Raw genomic sequence first — 26,005 nt, 5'->3', positions numbered from 1 at the left:
GGTAGTTAGGACTAAAAGCAGCACAAACTTGAGTTCGTAATTTGTAGGATTTGCAGTACGGATGTTTCCAGAGCGAATGTGTAAAATTACAAAGAGACTTTCAGGCATTATGATTATGTAACGTATTGTATTACCTCCAGCCGTATTTGCTTTTATAGATGCACAATCATTTGATAAATCTGATCGTTTATTCTGTCTTGCGAAATGTGAGTGACCGAAAATCGATAGTGCAGCCATAACAGCAAAAATGTACAAAATGATCTAGCGTGTGCATTATTCGAAAAATATTTGAAGCGCAATTTTCTAGTTTATAGCTGCGACGTGCATATTGTACAATCTGCAAGCTTGAAACTTAAAATTTGACTTGAATGCCACTTACTTTAGGAAACGGTTCCCCTGCCACATGACACAGCATAGTAGCGTCTTCCCCAGGTCGTTTCGATTGAATCCTCGGCGTAACATGGACCTCTGGCACGGCTATAAATTGATTCCATTAAAGAAAGTCAAAGATCAATTATGGCACCCTTACTATGGACAGTAAGGATGTGCGTCTGAACAACGTCTTTGTTCCTTTGAGCATGGCAGGTGTAATTTCCGGCGTGTTGAAGCTGTATCCTGGTTAAGTAAAGACTACCGTCGCTGAATACTCGTATTTCTTCTTCATTTAAAGTGGACAGATCCAACTGATTTCGTCTCCAGACGATAGGCGGAACCGGTGATCCGGTAACATCACACTTGATTTCCACGTTGTCACCTACTCTTGCACTGAGATGGTTTGTTTCGAGGGCCTTGTCGAGGGAAACGACTGACACACCTGAATGTCGAGGAGTCGTTTATTTATTCTTCTACGTGAGCTCCGCGTCAGTTATACTTACTGTACAATTTGCTAAAAGCCACGTAGAATTCGTTTATGCTCAGTTTACCGTCGTGGTCTGCATCGTCGTATTGGATCATGTTTGAGAGGGAACAGCCGCTACTCAAGCTATCCAGACGCTCCTGAGCGGCTATCTGTGACATGGTTTTTATAAAAAATATTTGATACTGGAAGTTGGCGAACTTTTAATTAAATTGACGTTAACCGGGCACCAACATTGTTTGTTGTCCAAACAACTGCCGTGACATGAAAACCAGAAATATTGCTCTTTTATTTAAAGATAATTAGAGCTGTCCAGTACTGCAGGTGTGTCAACTGTTTATTAAATTATTGGAATTTGGCAATTTTCAATCAGTAGATATGTCGCTTATGCCGGAGAATTAGATATTTTCCTGTTGGACTCAATTCATAACAGAAACACAAAAGATTTTTCATGGCTTTTCCGGTAGCCATGTAGTCCACAAGGACAGACGCGAAATCCAGCAGATTAAAATGTAATATAGCCGAGTGTCGTCTGCAGAATCATGCATATGGCAATATACAGCAGCGAAGCTCACGCTGAGCTGCGTTGCTCTGACTTCTCAACGCGAGTTGAAAACAACCCTCAACTTTCCGCGGGGTTGGCGCAAATTATATCAAGACTAGGAATTTCGGAGAATATTTTGCTGTCTTTTACTTTCCCAGTTTGTAATAGAAATGCAATAAACTGCCACTGTGCACATTTGCGGGTGCTTTTTATCGAAAAAGGGACAGAAAGCGTTTTTCACTATTCATCAATTTCTCTGAAAAGTGAGTGAAATAAGTGTTGATGGAAACAACATGTTTCTGGTCAGATAAATTCTAAAGTATTTGCAACGAAATCAGTTAGATGGAAAGGAGATGATGTTATCGTTGACCTGAAATCTCCTTGGAATGTTATATTTTAGTCTATATACACGAAATATCGAGTTATGTTTTCGATTTGTAGTGCCAACAAATCAACTTACAAAATAAACCGGTTACTTCCTGTTGTAAACAAAACTAAGTCAAGTGGGAACGTTTTATTCCACTCTTTTACCAAACTTCAGCGTTAATTTGCTTCGGATCTTCATTACTTTGTATAATAATTATTATATGACGTGTGACGTTTTTGCGTTCAAAGTTATAATCTGCTATAATGTGAAAATAAAGCAGTGCACCTGTTTCATAATAGAGTTATAAATCAATTATAACGCCGCTAGTAGAAATTTGTAATTTCCATCAACCAGTAACTCGGTTAATTTATTAACATATTGTAGTGCGTGATGACGCCTTGTGAAGTGCCGATCTTAGGTGAGAATTTAATTAAAATTAGCCTAGAAGCACGAATTAATCTCGAATGGATTTGCACCCAACAAAATATATTACAAAGTAATGATATTATCATAGGAACTATTGTGCCGCGCTCTACCTCGTTTAATTCGGTCGCCTCCAGGTTACCATTGTTGTTGCTGTCATAATGGGAAAACATAATGGAAACCAAGTAATCTTTGCTATGATTGTCCTGGGACATCAGCCTGGCATGGTTGTACAGCAATAAATTATCCTAAAAACAATTTAGTTGTCGGTGAAAAAAGCCAGTATATTGTTTGACGGAAGCGCTTACTTTCATTATTTCATACTCTTGCATGGAGCAGTCTTCTTTGTCGTAAGCCAGCCCGTCTCCTTTTTCCCTTCCGTAGTCGATCTCGTTCTCCACATAACTAGGATTTTCGGTCTTGGGTTTTGAAGATACGAAAACTTCGGCAGTGGACTGAAATTATAATCAATAAATAAACCATAAAAGCATAGAAATCCTCATTTACGGAGGGTGTATTGACGTAATAACCACATTAACGATTAAAGTCACGTCATGTGACTATTTAAAGAAATGTCAACTATTTTTAAAGTCTTTAAAAATGCATTTGCTGTGTTTTAATCTTATTATATTCTCTTTATAAAACGCTTTATCACCCAACAGGTTATGATCTGAATATTTATGAGTGGAACGAATATTGCTTACACATTCATGCCAAATATTTAAAGCACTACATTAAATTCCGAGAGGTTCATATAAACGCTGATAAAATGCTAATAGTAATTAAATATTTCAAAGGTTCACTATCTACCATCATTTAAAACGACACCCAAAGTAGTTAAACAAACTACGTAACACCATTTAAAAATGTAATAAATATGCAGGAATTCGCAACCGGAATTGAAAATTCCACATTAAGAAGGAGCTTTTAAATCAATTATCTCTGAACAACTAGCTTATTTAAGTCTACAATTTGGCATGAAACTTACAGGCATGATGTTGGCATCTTTAGTCGGTGTGACTTGCACGGCCTCCGGAATGCTTTGTGTGTAAGTTCCCGTTGTGGCATCATGAGTTTCCTGTTCCGGAACTGCTGTGGCGAACTGATTGAAATATAAGTTTGTGTGCTGCACCGATGGAGCCCAACCCTTTCCTGTAAATTGTCCTGTGTAGAGCAACGTAAAGCGGCAGTTATCTACCACCCTTTAATCTACATGCATTATTATAAATTACTTTAACGAGCAAAGGGTGGCGAGAATGCTCATCCGCCCATGCCATGTGCACTGATTTCATTTGCATATGGCTATTTCTACTGCAATTAAATCATTTTGCGTTTTAACAACGTTGTAGCATTAATTTATCGCACTCGCTATTAAATATCCAAAATATTAATCACTTGAATGAGAAATGTTTGGTGGCTTTTATTAATACATCACTCACATTAATAGGTACTATTTTAATAACAACTAAACTTTGCATCAGTTTTACCGTATTGAATAAATCTACCACCTTGAATGCTTGAATCTCTGAAAATGAAAACTAGACACATTCCAGAAAAACATCGATGTGTAGGTTCAAATTCAATAAAATAGTTCGCATGCTGTTCGTTACCATAAATAAAACACATTGACTTCACAATGATGTCAAAAGTGTTTGTACATGTAGGTGTTATTCATTTTATAGGTACTTTAGATAGGAGATAGTTACCCGAATGATACCTGCTAAATCATACTCTAATTAAACTACCGAGTTTCAATTAATCTTTTTACTTGCTATAATATCAACTAGTCAATTTTGTACCTAATGAACACAACCAACACTAGACATGATTTATGAATTATTGCGAATTATGAGCATTTCAAAATACGTGTCAATTCCATAAAAAGTAACAATATCAATTAGTACAAATAGGACAATTCAAATGAATCGAAACTCTAATAAACCAATAGCAAATTATTCATGAATTTGGTTAGACTTATTTACACACGTCAGATTAATTTTTTGTTCAATTTCAACAAAACTTTATTCATTTTATTGAGAGCATCTAGCAGAAGAGCTCAACGCTTGCGATAGATCGCTCATTGAAAGGATCAGCGCAGGCTTTTTGTACAACTTGTCTACACACTTGTCTGTTTCTCATTTTGTTTTACTCTTCTTCCTAACTTAATCTAATTTTTTATGTTTTCGTATTGTTTTTCGTTTCCTCTTTTCCCGTCTGGTTGATACTCATGTGCTTGTGAAAATATTTGGATTGCTTGATTCTTTTACCAAAATGACATAACGCATAGAAATAATAATTTTTATTCGGAACCAGTGGTAAGTGATGAGGGGTGGCTCCCACAGTTTGACATGTGAGTAATTTTATTCAACTTGAACTTTTAATTTTTTTTTATTCTTCATATTTCGATTTTTACATTTTTTATTGTAGTATTTATTTTGGGTTGCCTTTTTTAGAGATTTGCAGCAGTTTGAATCTTTAAATAAAAAATTTTGGACAATTCGAAGAATCGAACCACCCCTAAGAAGCAGAATTTGCATAATATCAAGTTTTAGTGAGTCCAAAAATATGTTTAATCCAAAAAATTGATAAAACAAAAAGAAAACCATGTTTTAATCCAAACAATCTATAAAAAAACGTCTAAAAAATTTAAACTAATCTGGAGAAAATCGGTATTCTGTAGAATAAGAAACTATCTAAAATGTAATGGTTCCAGAAATACATATTTTATGTATTGGGAGTATAAATGTAAATGTAAAGGTGCTAAAAGTAATAAAAACATCTGTAAATTCTTTAAAGGTTGAACTTGACAGAAAGATCTAAAAAAAAGTTCAAATAACACTATAAAAAATCTGCGATTTAAAAAATATAAGGAGCTTATAGAGTCTAGAAATTTTAATCTTATAAGAACGTAAAGAATTAAAAAAAATGCAATGAAAAAAATAAACATTCTTTTAAAAATTAAAAAAATTTAATGTAAAAATCTAAAATCGAAATATGTATAAAAAAAATAATAGAAAGTTTAAAAGATTACAAAAGTCCATTATAAATAAGCTGCCTAAAACTAATTTCAAATAAAGATAAAAAAATTGTTGGAAGTTTTCAGGCGAAAGCTACCTCCATTTCTGATTGTGAGATGATTTGGTATAATCACTAGACAGATATTCAATCGCTTTAAGGCAAAATTATAATTGAATTGTAATTTCTTTCAAAACGAACCTACCATGTTTGATGCAATGCACTCCTCTCTCCACCGTAATTTCTGTAGCGGTCATGCAGGAAGCCCTGTGTAATTCGCAGTGGTTGGGATAAACGTGACCATCTGAGCCACAAACCAACCTACGGTGTACGGCACATTGCCTTTGACAGACACACGTGGCTTCTCCATTCTCTACGATGCATTCCCTTCCTTTCATACAATAATGTATAAGGCAGGGATCTGTAACAATATCACATTAATGAAAATTATGATGATTTATGCCAACACTATTCAAACTAAAACTTATTACTGAAACAACAAAATTTGATTACGCCTTCTAAATCACTATTCTTGTCTATTTAAGTGAGTACTTCTAGACATTTCCTTAAAATAGACAAAGCAAAGTGTCTGGAATAGTCACGCAAGCGTTCATTGAAACGGTACAAAAGAAGGAATTTTATATTAATTCAAGAATCTCCAAGCCTCGAATCTTTTGAAGCTTTAATAAAACACTGCGAAATGTAGTCGTTCATGACACGATTCAAAAAGAAGTAGATCTGTTGCCAGAAATGTGCTATAAAAAGAACTTATTATGATCGAAACTTTTGAACAAAGGGAATAATAAAGCATATAGAGAGCGAACCTAATCAGCTTTGCTCAATTCAACAGACGGAAACATTTTTATACCTGCTTAAGAATATTTCAGACATATTTTTATACGAATTTTATCTGGTTTTCCTCAGCAAATTCTCAAAACCAGCCCTAAGTTATTATTTTCAATTTTTTTCTGAATTAAAAATTGTTGTATTATTGTAACTTACTTGTTTCCAGTAATGTGATATGTGTCGTTTGGGGGCTGTCAGAAGTTACGGAGTCTCTATGATGTCTGGATCTCTGTAACAATAAAAAGATTCTGAAACCAATGTAGGAAAACTCGGGGAGACCAGGACGGTGATACAAAGCAGAATTAATGATGAAGTGACATCTTAAAAACAATAAGAAATCTTGAGTGAATCCGCACGAAGCCCGCTTTTAAGAGATGAAAGATGACAATTCTATCTATTAAAGATATTTGATATTTGGTCCAAAACAATATCACTAGTAAAAGACCGAGAAAACGTAAAGTTTTATCTGCGTACAGAATAAAATTATATTTTTGAGTGAAAATTCGAGAAGTAGCAAATGTAATTTCCTGTAGCTTTTATTTAAAGATATTTTAAGAAATAAACGGATACCGTTGACGAATACAATAATTCCGCCTTAATCTCTCGTGCATTAAAGATTTTATCGTTTTTACGAGTAATTTAGAACGAGTTTCTTCAAAAATGTTCTTGCGTCGTTTCCGACAATGTTAATTAAGTTAAAAAGTGCAGCTTTTGGTAGAATTTTGTTCCACCCGACATGGTTCCATCAATTTTACGGTTATTAGTGCTCGCTTTCAATTTATAATGTTCCAAACTTTTTCACTTACACACACTTTATTGAAAAGTAAAGTTTCCAATCTTCGATCGAGCGTGATTAAAAAGAAAATACATTGCAATTCAGTCGAGTGAGAGTCCGAATTACCAATAAACTAGATGAAATTTAGATTTACGATCAAGTTTGGTATATTGCGGTTACATTGGTGCGTAAAATTAAATTTTAATCAACAGTACTCAATTCGGCTGAATGAGATATTGCATCATCAATTATTTCTTGTGTCTCTAACCCGAATGTCTCGGATTGATAAATCATGTATCATTTTTATATGATAGATTGATGATAAAAAATTCATGAACGAATATGAAAAATGACAACTTTAATCTAGACGTATGAAATTAACTAGTCGGTAAAAAGGATCTAGCAAATTCAGTTGGATGCCAATCTAAAACAGAATTCAAACTGTTAATCTACACTAGGTGTAACTGCAATACCATCAGGGCTGGCAGGTACACATACTGTGCCACAGCACCTCTGGGAATCTGAATCTAACACTACAAACTTCGCTAGTTAATAGATTCTGAAATTAGAGCACAAATGAAGTGGTGAATCGAAGCATCCACTGAGTACAGACAGGGTGATAAACATGTTGGTTTGATGTAATTTAACTGTATGTATTTGCATTTCATGATTTCATGCGAGGAAAAAGCTTAATAATACATAGGATTTCGTCTGTGTGTACATTGGCTAAAGATTCAATGCTAAACTTCAAAATGTTAATCTAAATCTAAGTAATAATGTATAACCGCGGATTTATTAAACAATGTTGCAGACAAAGCAACAGTGGCCAGACTTTAAAAATTGTGACTACATAAATACATAATAGATATTTGACGTCATTTTTCCTCCCGATAATATACATTTACAGATTTATAAAGAAGCAACTATAGAAATCAGCAGTATTTGAAAGCGGTCATAAATGCATATGTATGTCAATTTTGTGAGCCCGATTTTACTGCGCATCTAATATCCATTTACAAAACATAAAAATCAAGTTACCTTTGATTTCTGTAAAATCAGAGTGTACTTTTCAATTCATGGGACTGTACTTTGAAGTTTCTTGTCAATGTCAGTTCAGTTTGTTTAATTTTAATGTACCTTAGAGAACTTCTTAGTGTCTTGTTGAAACTTCCCAATGCAGAAATTATCTAGTTCTTACGGTTTCTTGCAGAGTGAGTCGAAATTAAAAATTTTATTTTGAAATTTTGGCATTATAATTGTCAAATGTCCATTTGGTTACCAATCTCACCAACTGTTCCGTTTAGGGTTATTTTTTATCGCCAACCATAGTAACTTTTATCTTTTGTGAATGGATATTATCGTTCTCGCCATCTTGAAACGCACGGGCTGTACCTACTTAGTAATTTGCACTGAAAATAACTAAAATATTATTACTGATACTCCTACAATTTAGTGACAATTTGACAGTTTTTGTTTGATATTTCGCAGGAATTGCAGGAGTTTTGAAAAAACAATATTATAATGCATTCACGATCTTTTTAGACCAGAGTAGGCCATGTTTTTTTTTTCTTTTTGTTGGCTACAATGAGGTAGTTTTTTTACTGTCACATCTGACATGTGTCTTTCACGCATGCTAGTTTGCCACTTTTCTGATACTGGAAAAATCGTGTGTTTCCTTTTAATCGTGGAAGTAACAGTTTAAAGGCATTATCTTCAAACTATTGCAATAAAATGCCTAAAGTGATTTCGTTTTTAACACTGGAACAAATGATCTGAGGTGTTCCAAATATATTCTTTGTAAGATACAAAGTCCCGTATATTTTTAGGTGCGGCGTGCAACCATTTCCAAACTTCTGGACACCAAAGATGAAAACTTTTGCCTGATAAGCGGCAACAATTAGAATTTTATACCGAGAGAACAACACTTTTCAAAATTATTAAGTCTATGGGTTACAAGCACAGAGAAGTGAACGATCACAAAACTTTATGTACAAAAACAATTCAAATTCTAAATTGCTGCACTTTTTAGTTAACGAAATTTGCCAAAGTTTGCTTTTAGTGTGAGATTCCATAACATAAAACCCTGGGTCAAATGCTAATTCGATCAAATAAACTTTTTTAAGGTTTTATGACTATATTTAAGACCTGGCAGATAGAAGTGCTTCTTGAGAATGGTAAACTTTTGCCAATGGAATGTACCAACAGTAATGTCTTCCATTATGATTAATATTGTATTTAATGAAAAATAATTTCTAAATTTTAGATAAAAATTCAAAAAAATTATCAAGTTCTGAATGTTCGGTTCAAATTGGCAACAGAGGAAAGTTTTCAGACACAATTCATAACCAAAAAAGGTGACAACTCTAATCGACAGAACGAATGTCAATCATTTTCAGGAAACTTTAGCTCACAAAGGTTGACTACCAAGTTACTAGATTTCCATGGCTTGCCGCGGTTTAAAAAGATCGTGAATGCATTATATGTAGCTCGCTCTAATGAACGTCCAACCACAGAGCCGTATTTTAAATTTGGCGCCTACAAAAATGATATTTAGGTATGAAATGAATTAATTTCAGGTTGATTTAATAATGTGTTCATTCTAAACCATTGCTATAAATAAGGGTCTAATTATATTGTACAAATTAATGGTAGCTAACCGGCAACTGCAACTTCCAAGCTTAAATTTAACGTAATTTGCAACAATTAAATTGAAGTAGTTACATAAATTAGATTCTTTGTAAAGTAAAACTAGCTAACTACCTATAACAATGAATAAAGTTTTAACGATAATTGTCCGACGTAACATTTCAAAACTCTTTGTTGGAAAGAATTATTTGCTTTTTATAAATGAAACAAGCACGAATTAGCCGCACCTACATTTTGTTAAAAGCTCAGCACTGTAAAGTGGAGGGAAATTTTGTTGACTTTTTTCTTTTAACAAGTTTAGTACTCTAACGAATCCGAATTTTTAATGTCGTAAACTGCGGAATACAAATCATATTGTTCAGAGATTCCGAGGTAAAAAGGAGATAAAAACTGCAGTTTTTTATTCGAATACATTTTTGATACAACCAAAGCGTTGGCTTTATGAAAAGTGCATTTGCATTAACTCGTCTTTTTCCAATGTGTGGGCTAATTACGGCGTCCATGACTAAATTATTATTTGTTTTCGTAGTTTGAATATTAAAATAAATATGAAATGGCCATGGTTACTTTTTAGAGTTGCTTCTAATGAAATTATTATTAAACCATTGATGTAAACTTGCTGCATGTAAATGTAAATTAGAATACGTGAATTTTGGGGTAGTAATTTTATAACAAAGTTTGTAATCCTATTGAGATAATAATATAATGTCCATATGACATGAATGTCAATTACGGTTATTATCCTACGTGCTGTGATAATGTGTGTGCACAAATTGTATAAAATAGACACAGCGAACTGGAAAACCCATAAACTTGTTGGTCATTACTATAAAAATAAGCTTCGTGGCAATTCAAAATAATTAAATATTAAAAAAGTATTCTGTTTTCCTGAGAAACTGTACACCTACCTTCAATAATAAACGGATATTTTAATAGAAAGCAATCAAAACAGATTATATTCCATTACCTCCGCTTACTTATAAGATCGAATCATTTATCAAAAAAGCTATTAGTTGGAGAAAGAATCAATCAAAGTTTAATATAAAACAAAGAGCCCTATTTTTAATAAAAAAATCATAATTTATGCAGACCCGAGACGGATTATTTCAGCTACAATGTAAAATCTTTAAATCAGACGAATCGACATTTTCAAGTTAACAACGTCTTGTCATGTCGAGTGAGCCAGTAAAATGTTTACGACAGACCTGTTCTTTATGATTTTAATATGAGACCAAGATAAACACGTAGACGTGGTTGGATTACAACAACTTGAAATTACGAAAGGTGTTGAACTAGGATTTTAGCTTTCACTGTATGAGCCTCATACACAAACTTGCATAATATTTGAGTCAAGTAGTGCTTACAACACACTCGTATCTTTATTGAGGCTTCACTTCCTGTACGTGTGACTAGAATTCAAACTTTGTATTCTCAAATAGTCTTCGGAGATTAAGTGGTGCAAAATTGAGGTAAGGGCGCAACAACCATGCCGAAAGAAACCTCCTTAATGGGAGAAAAACGATCAACCCAAATTTTTTCGACGTGTTCAGCCCTGCGTGAAATATGTCGCTGGCAGTAAAAAAAACTTCGGCATTTATTCTGAGAATCATAACACTTTGTGCATGGATTCAGCAGTAAAATTGCCTTCAATAAATTGAAAATTTGATGGAGCTTCCAGTTCCTAGCAGCGCCGCCGGAGTTCTTATTTCAGTCCGTCGGACATATTCGTAAGGTAAAAGGAGAAATAATGCACTTCGACCAAGAAATTTATTAGTTAAATTTCCGGTTACTAATAGGAACGGATGGATCAAGCGATCATTCTTTTTACACAAATGGAATTTCTAAGCTTGAATGTGCCAGTGTTAATTGGATTCGTATTTTTGCGATATTTAGACTATCGACATAGGAAGCTTCACTTCGATGTAGGAGGTCGAAAGTAAAGTGCTCAGGGTTCATTTAACGACGAAATTCATCAGGCTAATTAAATTGAATCCTAAGTCAATTTCGAGTCGTCTACTTTGCACCTGGCAGCTAAAGGCCGAACCACTTGCGTCAAATTGCACGTGTCTGTTGTAAAACCACACCCTTAATTATTTCTGCATCATAATGTGTCGGTCGAAAATGTGTCAACCTCTGTAAAAGCTCTTTACCATCAACTAAAAATTTAATTTGACAAAGGAATGATTATTCTGACTTTCCTATGAAACCGAAATGACTACATAAATTCTTCTTCTTGAAAATAGATGTTTCACTGAAAAAAACATTTTTCTGAGGGCAGAAAATAATTTCCTGCTTGACAAAATTTGACTTATATTAAAATAGATGTTTTGAAAACAGTAATCTCTTGAAAGGATATGTTTTCAATTTAAACTGAGACATTCTTTTTTTATTTTACCTAATATGATTGAAGATATAGCTGTTTAATCTATCAGCTGTCTTTGAGAAAAAAATCAACAATCAGCGCCAAAATCCTGCACCTCTTATTTTTTTTGTTCTATGATTTGACTTTGTTGAAATCACGAGAAGCATTTTATCCTAAAGAAATGGTAATTCTTTCCTTGGTCGATCGGATTCAGGTGCCGTTTTTTTGTTTGAAATGTAAGTACGTTCTATTTGGCATTGGCTTCAAAAATCTCGACGGCATTGAACACTGAATGATGAATATCCTCGTTTAACAATTCAACATTTTCTTTGTAGTATTTCAATCCGCACTCACAACTTCTTCTGTTATCCTTATATGATACAAGTTTAATCGGTTTTTGAATCGATGACACTGTGACTGGCTAGCAATAAATGATTCGGGAGGTTCGTGAATTAATAATAGCGGTGTCTTTTCAAAAATAGAACATGGCAAACCTGGGAAATTTAAAATATCATTGTCATATAAGATTTATTATCAAAATTTGAATTTTGCTAGCACCGGACAAAGCTGATTAAAACATGTGAGAGTTTAGCCTTTACGAGTATATGCCTTATTATCGGATTAAGAATGTTTAAACCCCAAGAGAGATTTTCCATAAAATATCAGATTTTACATTTGAGCCCAGGAAATAAGATTAGATGAATATTCTGCTAAGTGCCTTCTTATTTCCTGAATTTCATATTTAACTACATTTAAAAACATGTTTCAAAATTTTATTTGCATGTAGCTTTTAATATTACAACACAGCGAATGCCATTTCGGTTTGTTAAAGGTTATAATTCGTACAATTAAATGCTTTAAGAAATTGTTCTTCATTAATTTAATGTACCTTCATTTAAAATTACGCGTAAATCTTTTGGCATACATTGGTTTAGTTGATTCGAAAATTTTAAATTCAAATAAGTGAATCGTTTTAAGTTTAAGTCGCTTATATTTTGAACAAATTTTGACCAATTTGTACAACATCACAGACTTTCGCACTAATCGCACTAATAAATAAGCGGTTTATAGAATAAATTTATTATCTGCTTCAACGCAATGAGTAATATACCCTAATTGTGTTTATTTTAGATAAGTCTAACAATAAATCCCTGGAATGATTCGCAGAGAGACAAATGTAATGAGATACATTTAGGAGGGCGTTGCTAAAATGATTAGGTTTTCCAAGAACTAGTGATTGTTTCATGTTGAAATATGTTTTATCTCAAAGTAAGTCACATTAGGGGTTAATTTCTTGGTCTCAAATAGTGAAATAACCCTATTTATATTCCAATTTCGGTTCGAACTAATAATTAGATTTGTCTGTGACGCCGGAGGATTTGGTGTTAATTGCGTAGTTAAGGTTATCTGATTATCATTAATTATGAGAATCGATGTTAAATTATTGCTCAAATGAGGAACCGACAAGGTGAAATACGGCTGTATATCAAGCAGCAAATAGTTGAAGTTCCATTGTACAACTGTAGGTAATTACGTAGTAAAATGCAATCTCATTCATGAATATGGAATAGTACAAACGTAAAATTTGGCTGGGAAGTTTTTGTTTTTGTTTTAAACTGGATGTCGGCGCATCGGAAAATCGTACCTCCATTTGCATAAATGTGTACTCGTTTACATTTTTGATTAAGAAGACAGATTTTTAGATAGCCTTGCACGAGTTGTTTCCCAAAAAAATAACAAGCTCATAATTCATCCAACCTCTAAAAAGAAACAAATAACAACGACCCGGACATCCGAAACTATTGTCATCAGTAGCAAACAAGTTTTCAAACATTTAACCAACGCTTTAACAAAAATCTTTTTAAACTATTGGATTTCAAGTGGTAATAAAGGCCTTGCTTGAATTTAATTAAATTACATCGTTATCGAGGGAGCAGCAGATTTAGTCAATGGCAGTAGCATCGTGGTAGAAACCAACCATTATGTTTGTACGTGGAACATACCCTCGAGTGCATCGTAAACGAGGCATGGTGTTGTAGAGTGTTCTCACTACCGACGGGCAATCCGTATTTTGTTCCTGCATTTCCTGCGTTCAATTAACCTCTCGTGATAACGCCAGATATTACAAAGGGGGAAATGCTTCTTTTAGTTTCGCTTCAACCCTCAGGCAGTAGTCGTGTTTGTTTTGAGAAGTCGGTCTACTGGATAAGTACCCACGTAACCTCTTTATAAATTAGTTAACCGTTACGAGAAATTCGAATGCAGATTAGGAGGCTGACTGATCTGACACGTGCAATGCTTTGGTCAAAGAAATTCGTGCACAGTTTCTCACAAAATTTTAGAAGCATAATGAATAAACAATTTGTGACCATGAAGATATTTAGGTTTTTAGGAATTTTGAGTTAATTTCTCGAGACTTTTAGCAGCCTAACAAAGTAATAACATTAATTCCAAAACCAAAAAAATGTTGATTTTTATAGTCCATTTTTCAAACTTGTCTTAAATTAAAATCCCTAAGATCTAACTGCGTATAAATAATTTCTATTTATCAAAAAAATCTTCTGATTTATAGCTTCATCTATTACCAACAGACGTTCTTTTAATACTTATCGATTGAAACAATTTAGTAGAATAAACACTACATATAGGAAGCGCACTGGAGATTTAATAAACTATGACATATTATCTCCCTGGTTTCTAGGAAAACGAGCTACGATAACCATAGCCGTCCAATTTATCGATTAGATATAAATGTAAATAGAAAATAACGAAGATATCCTGCCTAAACTGGCTAATAGTCGAAAAGTGAAACGCAATATTTACTGTTTAAATATTTATTAGAGAACATCCCTAGAAATGTTGCGGTAAAAGCCACAAATGTTGAGTTCGCTGTAGACCATCCGATATTAATGTGACAATCTTCTTGAATATTGAATTTGAAATTACTGCAAAGTGTCAACGTGTAATAACCAAAATGCAGTCTTTAATCATTTCTGTCGGAAATCTGCGAGAAGATGAATTGGCTGACCTGAATCACTTCGTATATGTGGTGCTTTATTTGTCTTTCTACTTGCTGTTATTTGATGTTATACACAACTCTTTCTAATAAAATCTATAAGTATGTACTCAATTTTCGTTAGCGTTGTTGCGATATTATAATGAAAAAATGAGACAAAGCCAAAACAACAACAAATAAAATTAGGAAGAACGTTTCCGTAAAACATAACTCGATTTCAAGATCTCGTACTCTTTCAGAAATAAAAATGAATTTAAATTTAGTCCTTCCGCCACTAAATTTGTCACTCTTTTGTAAAATTTTACGAGAAATAGGCTAAACTTGAACGGTTAATCACTCAAATAACTTACACATTCATTACGGAGAAGTCACTGGAAATGATAATTTTCTCAACCGAAAAAAACGGAACAAATTTTTAATAAATGAGCTGTTTAAGCACCGATCATTTTCTGAAGTATCAATTAAAGCTTGTTTGGGGTTGGTTCTTTGTTAAAAAACGTGCCTCTACTTGTGGGATTAGAAATATAAATTTATTCATCAGATAAAATTCTAATTCAACATTCTATTTTTGTCGACCTTGCTAAATATGCGCTTCATGATAATAGTCTCATTTGTGTGGTTTCGGATGGAAGGACTCTGTTTATGTAAATTATTGTCCATTTTACTTTTCAGGAGCGATTAATTAACTCTATTCCTGTATAAACAGTAATGTTTTATTTGAGTTTCTACCACGACAATTACTGACTAGAGACTAATTGCCAAACTCAATATTAGACAAACAAAATTTGTGTTTGCGGACAACGTAAAGAGGCATTTACGGGAAACTACGTGCATTAATATTACGTTGAAATGAATATACCTACCTACCAAACGAAATATTTCAATTACGAGTTAGATAAAAATAAATTGGAGTAGTTCTAGTTCTTAGTTTTGAGTTTTAGGTAAAATATATTCTGTAAAACTTACGAAGTTTGATGGCTTGAGAGATCTAAGATATTTCAAAGAGATTAATAGGAGTTATGTGTAGTTCACTCAAAGTTGCAATTTCAGGAAGCTTTGTTGTTTAGAAAACAAATTCTATGTTTATCAAGTTATTATGAAATAAGCAAATTTTAATAAATGAAAGAATTTCAATAAAGTTTTAATAACATATTCTGAGTCAATAATGGTGGAGGCGCCGGGACCGGCTAGCGATATTGAATAAGTGCAGAACAAAATTCATTGTTTCGTTAATTTAAAAATTATTGCAAGTTTCTTAAGGATTTCTTTCGGCAGCGTCTATTCCCCGTATGCGCCCTAAGCCCAAAACTCCGATGATTTAAGACAAAAAAATGTTATAAATATAAAAGTAGATCTGCGATAAAATATTCGCGAAAAACTTCCAAGATAAAAAGCTATTTAAATACGCTTAAGCATTTAAGTAAAAATTTATGAAACGAATAAAGCCGACCCGAGTGGAAGTCTGTCCACTGGATACAACACTTTCTCTTTTATGACAGAAAAATTTACATTGAGTCTCAGGTATAGATGGTGTCGCGTATCTCAATATCCAGACGGGGGTGCATTTTATAGCGGGAGGGGGTTTTATTTATGGGTAGAAGCCTGCCTTCAGCGGACTATTTCGTAGATGTTTTATAGCTACAGTTTTTCCTTGCGAGCCGTCTCTGGTCGTCACAATGCTCTCTTTGCCCTTCGGCTATCACAGTACGCGAAGGGTAGAAAGATACAAACCGCATGCAGACAATGCATAACCAGAATAGGGACAACTGGGCTTTCAAGATAAACTAGGTGGTGGAATATACCGGTGAGTCACGTCAACACGCTTTATTGAACTTTCACAAAGCGGGTTAGAAAATGTGAAAGCTCATATTGCGAAAAATTTATTCGTCTGAATTCAGTTAACCTCATTATATGCGAAATAGCGAATTGAAAAACGAGTTCTTCAACACAGATTTTTATTGTGGCTGAGTTTGAAAAGAAGATTTTTATTTGCATAAAAATTTGTTAATAGAGACAAAGCTATTTATAAAGTTTCAGTAATCACGTCCGCGGCTTTATCAACTGCCCTAAATCTGCTTAAATAGTTAAGATACATAAGATGTTTAGACTTGGTGGTCTGCATAGATTAATCTTGCCATCTTGTTATAAGTGAGCATAGTAATTATGGCCAGAGTTAAACGGATAAGCGAGTATAATCCCACTTTAAGTTAAATGATTCGTAAGTTAACTCCTTAACTGAAGATGGACTAAATAAGTTTTGCCCAACGAAAATCCGTATTGTGTTCGATGATGGTTTAGTTGAATAGTTACGTGTAAATAAGTCTGCAGAAGACAGAAGAATTTATTCTATCTACAAGTTTTTTTTTCTCTAAAAATGTATTTTTACACATTGAAAACGGATTTTCAAAATCAATTCTCGATAAATGTCCCTATATGGTACCAAAATTTATTATATATATTTTTTTTGTAATACATTATTTTGTTTTTTGATGATTATATAAATTATGCTCGCATGAGCAGCAGTGTCACAAAGTTGCAGCTTATACGTTGGAAAAATGTGTCTCATGAATTATTTATTGCACGACCGTGAAAGTTGTAAGAAATCTTTTGTGATAAAAAGCGACGATCGAGATTTGAGGAGCTAGCAGAATAACAGAAACGGTTCTCTAAAATATCTACTAGATGGTTGATCGTGTTGGGCACTTCATTATGAAGCAGATAAGCGCCGGCAGCATCTGAACACAGTCGGAACATGATGGATGTCAGTCGACGTCCTGAAGATTTCGCGCGACGGGAATTAATGGAAGGAGCGTTCTGATCGCGGCTTCGATTATCCTTTCAGAATGTTCTATCAAGTGGGCTTTCCGGATCACGTCAGGTATAAAAGTATATTTCCGCCATCATGGCGGTTTCATACAGACTCGTACACACTTTCGCCCAAGCGCCCGTCTATATTTTATATCGCTGAAAACGTTTTTACGCACTGTTTGTTTCACGCTTCTACTCATTTTTTTCATTTCCAAAAGTCGCGATATTTCTATCTATGAAATTTACAATACGTCGCTGGGAAAAAATTCAGAAATTCTTTTTACAACTGGAAATTTATACGAGTGTTGAGGAGGGAAAGAACCACAAAAAGAGGACAAGCTTATTGCTGCCTTTATAAGGCGAACAGAGGAAAATGCACAGTTTGCGATTCTAGAAGGACTCTTTCTTATTTAACAGTTATTTTGCTGCTGTTTATTATGTAAATGGTACGTTGTTATGTACACCAAAATATCAACATTACTTCATGCTTTTAGCTCAGCACTTTTGCCCTACATTTCCGGTTTTTTTTTGCTCAGATTACATGTATTGCTTGAGAGATTTTAAAACTTTTAAACTCAATCTCTCGCTCATAACTGCTATTATTGGGCTTCATACTCTTAAGCAACTTAAACAATACAAAGAAATGTCTAAAAAATCTAACAAATCTAAAAATTCTAAAGGATGTAAAATAAACATTTTTAAAAATTGTTAGAAAAAGCACGTACCTTTAAAAAAATTTAACAATAAAAAAAATACAAAAAATTCAACCGTTGAATCTGTGTATAATTCACGTAAGTAAGTGATTTAATCCACATCCCAAAACAGTGCAGAAATTCTGTCAAGTGATTTTATTAGATATTTTTGTTTCAAGTACATAAAATACAAGACGCGAAGAAAATTGTGTTAAATTTACTTACAAATCTAATAATTTATTCATATTGGTGTACCAATTAGATCAAAATACGTAGAAGTAGTAATTAAATCTGTTTTGGTTTCGATTCTGCAGTTTTAATTGAAACGCAGTTTGTAAAATTCATCATTTAATATACAAAAAACGATTTCACATTTTTGTAAATGGTGACAATACAACTGTTTCGAATTAAACCGTACAACACTCAATGAGCTTCCAACACAATTTGATTGATTTTGTAATTAAAACTAAATTCCGGGTTTGACATTCTAACGGGTAATAGCTTACGTGCCACTCGTAATTGGACAAAATTTATACATCCGGACGAATTTTCATTACATGTCAAAACAAGTTTCTCGTGCTTTAAATCTTCAACAAGGTAATAATAAAGTCTTAAAACCTAGTTGAGTTATTAAAGGAAACACCTACACTTGAGAACTTTTTATTAAGAATTGAATGACTTTATACAAAATTCAAACATATCCGATGGTTATAGTTTAAAATTTCTTAGCAAGACGGCGAAAAAGTGTTCTTTACACACTAAATCATTAATCTTCCTATTAAGTTGCAAAGGCCAAATATCTTACCCGAGAAGCAGTTTTACGGCATAAAAAGAATCCCTGCAAATCATGCATATTTAAAATAGACTATATTTCAAGTTTTACTACGTCCTTCTTGAACTAATAAATTCAGAAAACTCCATTAAAATTTCCACACTCTTCTTTTTCGAAATTAAAATTACTATTTAGGTCGTGCATATTTACACTTTAATTACTATACAAATTGGTTTTAAGTCATTTCTACCCTAGTTTATAAAGGAGACAAAAAACTTAACTCATCTAATTTGCTCTCACATTGTAATCGTGGAAGATGAACCTCCTCCGAGACCTTCATTTTTCTTTCGCAAACTCTCTGATGTTCATATTTTTTCCTTGTTTGGGATAAATTGAACACAGTGCAGTTTTTCTCTTCATCCTTTGTAGTCTGTACAGACTAGTTTCGCTGAGTAACCGTCAAACCAGAAAAAACTAGTATTTTATTTTTGTTTGAATACATGCGTGATTAATCAACTTTTTTATAGATGAAATTGTAATAAGCATTTGTACATGGAGGCCGTTTAATTAAGTTAATCCAAAACCAATTAGCGATCAATTTGTAGCAATTACGTGCTTGTTTTCATACTATTTTGCGAATACCAGTATAATTTTTTTCCATGTGCCCTGAGGGCTTGTAAACTGTTGTGCCAAACGACCAGCTTCAATGAATACGAAGGATCAAAAAAATACTGTTTTTCTCTGTCTCTTGGGAACGTCAGTTTCGTAATTTAAGAAAACACAAAACAACCGTATCAGTATCACAAGGGTTGGGGATCAAGGAATTTTATCTAGAGAAAGAGAATTCGTAAATAACGCAAAGGGTAAAATGTTATTGGTTTAGTTCTTACACAGCAAACAAACTTGAATGGATAAGTACCTAAAGTAAGAAATCCTAAAACAAAGTTATTACTTTAAATTTTTATTGGAGTCTTTCGAGCAAAAAGCTTGTGATGTAGTGATTAAAAAAGTTTGCAACTTAGAAGTCAGAGTTGTAAAAAATTGAATAAAAAGGTGACCGACACAATTGTGGCTATAACTATGATGTAAAAGGGTGTTAAAAAATGTTGCTGCAACTGAAGTTTTATTTGGTTCATTTTATTACTTTGTCACAAATAAGTGCACATGACAGGACACGCGCATATTAACTACAATTCCATTAATGGTTTTGACATAAAAGTTAAGACAAATTAAACTTATTTACAGCATTATTAGTTATTACTTTATACAAATTGACCCGGCGCATTCACCATTTTTCAATATAAAGTAAAACCTTATTTTCTTCCGCTTTATTATTAGTCAGTTTGTAAAGTTCTTGATTTAGTTTCTATTAGTTTACGCACTACTCAATTTACCTTTAAAGCTAAATATAGAATAATGAAACAAAGTTTACAACTCTGTGTGTAATTGAAGTGGGAACAAAACCTCTGGGCTAAAGTTAAGGTCAAGTTCGCAATTCTAGTGACGAATAGGGTATTTGTGTGACACGATGTGTAAGCAAACCCTATACAAATTGCTTCGTCGCCGCTCCCAGACGAGAATGTGTTGTTGGTGGATTGCAATTTTGGGGAAAGTATCGCCGCAAATCCGACGGTGTTTCAGGGATATTTCACCGTGTGCACGTGATCGTGGTGGTGAAATGCGGGGTGCAACGGCCTCTTTCCGTCGAGACGCAACAGGAATTCCATTTACTTAATTATTCAAGCTGATACCGGAGCTATATATCACTCGGCTCTTAAACATTTACCTAATAGGATAAATTACGTACTACACTTTGTACTCATTTATTAAGGATTTACTTGAGTAAAAAATGAACGTGCTATCGTATTGGCTAAATACCGCATAATTAATTTTGTGCAGTCAGGGATGAGCAAAAAAACAGCTTAAATACAGAAACACTCGAAAGAAGTTATAACGATCTTTATTTAGTGTTGGAGTAGAATATTATTGTTGACACTTTAAACAAACCAAAGCATCAAAATTATTTAGCTTAAAAAAAAGTAGTTTTTGAGCTTGAAAGTTCAATGCAGCTAAGAAATCTATAAAAATTTAACAAACATGGAAAATTTAACAGAATCAATTGAAGTTGAAACATATCATCGATTAGAAGAGGTAAAAATTGAAATGAGTCAAGAAGTCGCACATCTAAAACTATAGAACTTATATAGAAAATTCAATAAGTCTAAAAATAACAATAATAATATAATACAAAAACAAAGAATAAGTGCTATAGAAGCAGTTTTATAATACATATTTAAAAAAAAGATATTTTAACAGTTTAAATTTCATTTTGAAGATGGTGTTGATAAATTTGGGAAGGTATTAATAAGATCCAAAAGTTTTATTACAAATTTTGATGCATTTTTTGCAGGATTCTTAATTCCGTGTTCATAGATAAAACTCTGTTATGTTATAACAGTAATAACCAACTTTACATTCATTTTATTTTTTATTAGATTCTAAAATAAGTTCAAATTTTAATAAAAATGGCGAGTGTAGAAAGATATTTCAAAATTTATAACACAGTCTTAAAAATTCTTTAGTCCTTGAGTTTGCAGTCTCATATACTTGCTGTAGGTATCGCAATAATGATGCAGATATAAACTTGGTAAGTGGCTAAAAATATTTCTTCAAAACAGATTATTAATATGTTACTAACTCACTTACTTAAAGCGCCGTAAATCCCATCACTTCATTTTAATCATAAAGTTATCTCGATAAAATAATAAATTTCTCAACGGAAGGATTAAACATCCCATTTAAACTTGCAAACTTTGCATGTTATGAAGCAATAAACCATAATCTGACATTATTCCTACTGATCTTCTGAAAATGCACATTTACAAATGACTTTAAAGCTGTTTGTTGCAAAAACTAGCGACTCGAGCAAAATGAATATGAGAAGCATACTTGGGTCACAGAAATACATTTTTATTATTGATTTTAGTACAGTAGAAAACTGTACTGTACTTTTATATTCCCGACAGACAACGTGAGGAGGAAAATATATATGTTTTATTCTGGTGCCAGGACATTTACATAGGGAATTTTTTTGTCATCATGAGATTTTATTCTTTTAGACTTGATTTATGAGCTAACGTTATACACACGGTGATGTTTATTTTTAGAGCAAGTTGGTGGTAAAAAATATTTTATTGCACAAAAAAGGATACTTTTTATTACTAAGTTTGCGAAGTGACGTGTGTATATATGGAATGTTTTTTATTTTCCAGGTTTTTGCGCAGCATTTAATTTTCATAAATCCCACAGTAAAATTGTTTTTGCAGTAAACTGTCTATTGCTTGACAAGAATGGTAAAACATTTTGTTACTAATTTAAGCATCTAATCTTGACACTTTTATTAAAATGTTGATCCTAGGTTAATAACAAACATTTTCACCAGCAAGTAATTAAATTTTATTAAAGGTGAATATTCAGTTCGAAAATTCTGAATCAGAGGTATGTCTGTCGTTTCACTTGATTACAACAGACTATGACATATTTCAGTGCTCTGAAGTAATATCGATAACATCACGGAGTTTGAAATACAATTTTGCATTTCAGAAATGCGTGTTCCATCCATTTATGGCAACATTCCGCATCAGGTTGATGAAATTATCTGAAAATGACAAGCGGCATCTATCCACACATTCAAAAAAAAAAGATTGATAAAAGACACAACCAATATTTCTCGTACATCTCGTCCCTATAAATATAAATTGTATTATTTCAGTCGTCGCTCAAATAGATAAGAACTGTTTCTACAGCTAATTTGCTCCGTGTAAAAGCTTTGTTGCCTGAAATGAGGAACAATTGTTGAGTTTATTTCCTACTAAAGCAACAAGCTATAACATTAAGTACGATAGTTGATCTGTCTTTGTTTTCGTAATCTCGTTACATTTCATTCCATTGTGTTGCAAAGTTGTCTATAAGACGTTGAGCTACACCTAAATGTTATCTGAGAAACTTTTTCTTTTTATTTCTGGAGCAGTTATTTGAAGTCAACCATTCGATAATAGATCGTTTGTCTTTGAATCATATTCTTTTCCCGCATCGAACTGTCATCGACTTTCTTTTACTTAGTGTATATTGAGAAAATATGAAAGAGAATAGAACGTTTTATTTTGGTGACACAATTGATACTCTTCCGAGTAAGTGGCTTTGTGGAGAGAAAAAGAAACATTTCATTGGCCTGAAATGAAGCAAAAACAAGTTTTTGCTTTAACATTTTCGTTCTTATCAGTGGTAATAATAAATTGAAATTGGTGGATGCGCCGCGCCGGGCTAGCAAATCCATATAAGCAGTACTTGGTAGTTTTGGCAGGTTGAAGTGCCGTAAATAAAATTTTGTAAAAAGCAAATCCAATAAGTCCCGCTTTTTTCAATATCCGATACACGTAACCGATCCGTAACGAGGGTAAAAGTAATTTGTAACTTACAAAACCCGCTTTTAATGAGCATTGGAACTGGAAATTAATTAAGTTAGATGTTTGAAGGTTCGAAAGAGATAAAATTGTTCGCACCATCCGATACGAAATTTGGAAAGCGAAAGCGCTAAAGCCAAATGTCATAGCACGCGGCTGTGCAAATAGCCATTATCAGACCATTACGCGATAACCCAGACAATGGAAACGGATTTCTCCATTTCACGTTCAAAAATCCAATGAAAAGTGTTGATCTTATATAAGCTCTCTCATAGAAAAACTCACATAAGCCTTTCATACTGCTCTCTAGTGAATAATGTTTTGCAATAATCACTTTTAAAAAACACCTGCTTTGTTTTAGGCTCTTTATGTTATCACAAACTCCACCTTACCTATATTTATTCTACACATGAATGCCCTTATGGAATTCGTTTTGTCCCTTTTCGTTCAGAGAGTACATTTTATGAAAGGTAAACGTCACGTTCTCGAGGATAAAATAGCCATGTCGCAAAGACGACGCCAGTTATTTCGAGAGAAGTTAGTTTTATTTTATCGCCATTGGTCATTGTTAACTTCATAAGACCCGTCAACTTTATAGTATGAAGCTGAGAAGAATTGTATGTTAGTAATAAAATTTAGAAATCCCTCGCTTCGTGTAAAGGGATTACTACTGTAATTTTAACATGTCCATCATTTACACTCTCACCAAATCACTTTATATAAAAATTAAAAAATTACTTCGGAGTTTGCTAAAGTGTAATGTCTAACTACCGGAAAATGTGGTAAATAACGTTTTAGTTGATATTCATTACAGACTTGTTTATTTGTTTGCTTTCTACAAGCAACACTCTAAAATAAATATTGCATCATTTCATGTCAAAACAGATTTTAGTTGACTTAAATTTAGCAAAATTAATTTTACGTTTAATTAATTAGATTTAGAAACAAATCAGCGAATAATCACAAAAATGAAACCTATTGTTTGCTAGTTTTAAATTACATTTTTGCACGATAGAACAATTTTGCTTAGTTACCGCGCCTGCTGTTGGAACAGTAAGTTGAGTTTACTGGTTACCAAGATAAACAAAACGGTAAGTAAAAATTTAAAAATAGTCATTAAAAAAGAAGGATTTATATCCATTCTCAGACGAAAATTTTGACTTTTCAGGTATTATTGAAGAACAATTAATGTCAATTATTTTACATTTTTAGTTTTATAAAAATAATCGAAATTTGTCTATCGTGCAAAAAATTTTATAAGCATCACGAACGTTAAGGACTATACCGATCTCAGACAATAATTGGAGTCGTCGCTGCGTTCCTCCTCCAAACAATTGTCTTCGATCGGTAAAGTGTCCTTACCGTTCTTAATACTTAATATACTATTTTGTGCTTTTGCTAGAAATTCCAATTTAACCTAGCTTTTCACGAATGTGCGAGAATTTCCTGCATGACAATGCTTGCATATCGAACAAGCATTCAAAGCTAGCTCAAATGTTATGCAACATAAACTTCAATATAAATATTTTGCGCTTGACGCTTTTCTCTATTTAAGTACATCTCCATCGTAAGGAACTCTTCTGTTAGAATTGGAAGTGTGTCACTAGAGAAATAGAGTACGTGTAATGAGCGACAGCACTGATGAAAGCACATTACAAGAGCTTTCAAATGCATGCGACTGCTTTGACGAAGTTCGCATTTTTAAATGTGCATAAAAGCTTTTGAGATTAAGGTTTGACCAAGAATAAATAATTTGTCTTTGCTTAACTGAAGCTCTTTCGACATTTCGTTTTAAAATGCACTGTCGAATACAGCCAAAGCTTTCAAATAAATGGTTGACCTACAAAGTAAATCTTGCTATGAGCGGATTTAGTACTACATTTTGTTTCAAAAAAAGGAAACTGGTCTTATTGCACCTGTTGTTCAGTTCTGTTAGCAAAATAAGGAGAATATAATCTGCATAATGGCAGATAAGTAAGCAAATGTTATCTCGACTTCCCTGAAATTGGTTGCATAAATAATCAGAATCAACTTATTCCGCAAAGCTTAATCTAAAACGCTAAGATCCTTAACAGCCCTTGACTACCGAGTTGATCAGCTTATGACGTTGTAATTTTTCACGTATGAATAGAGTCTTAGATGCGAGTGATCGGCTCAAAGAGCTGAATTTCGATTAGAATTCGCAAAGGAAGATATCGCCGGAGAAACCTTCTAGAGATTTATGGCAGATAGAGGACATTTCATTAATTGAGAGCGCGCGTTTATAATCCCTTAACCAGATTATTCGCGCTGCTTTGGAAAGCCGGCGTGGTTTTAGAATCCCATCAATCAATGAGAGATTTAAAGGTGTACAAGGGCAGCCAGAAGTTTCTCCACAGCGTTTGACGGAACTTGATCTAGTTACAACGTAATTTACTTGT

The 26,005-nt window shown here is 33.3% G+C and overlaps 1 protein-coding gene across 1 annotated transcript in view; it reads right to left on the bottom strand.

Annotated features, from left to right (window-relative positions):
• LOC148178937 (follistatin-related protein 5-like) overlaps positions 1-26,005 on the bottom strand; it is a 69,796-nt gene that overhangs the window by 5,804 nt on the left and 37,987 nt on the right. Inside the window, exons 3-10 of the mRNA XM_088030314.1 lie at positions 6,208-6,280; positions 5,411-5,626; positions 3,179-3,342; positions 2,499-2,645; positions 2,304-2,438; positions 876-1,008; positions 530-814; positions 380-477 (exon numbers count right to left, since the gene is read on the bottom strand). Of these exons, the coding sequence (XP_087886440.1) occupies positions 380-477; positions 530-814; positions 876-1,008; positions 2,304-2,438; positions 2,499-2,645; positions 3,179-3,342; positions 5,411-5,626; positions 6,208-6,280 (1,251 nt within the window). The remainder of the gene's footprint in view (positions 1-379; positions 478-529; positions 815-875; positions 1,009-2,303; positions 2,439-2,498; positions 2,646-3,178; positions 3,343-5,410; positions 5,627-6,207; positions 6,281-26,005) is intronic.

This window comes from Gnatocerus cornutus, chromosome 2, assembly GCF_029298725.1.
Source record: "Gnatocerus cornutus isolate USDA-ARS CGAHR chromosome 2, icGnaCorn1.1, whole genome shotgun sequence".
Lineage (NCBI taxonomy): Eukaryota > Metazoa > Arthropoda > Insecta > Coleoptera > Tenebrionidae > Gnatocerus > Gnatocerus cornutus.
This window is presented reverse-complemented; position numbering and strand designations above follow the sequence as displayed.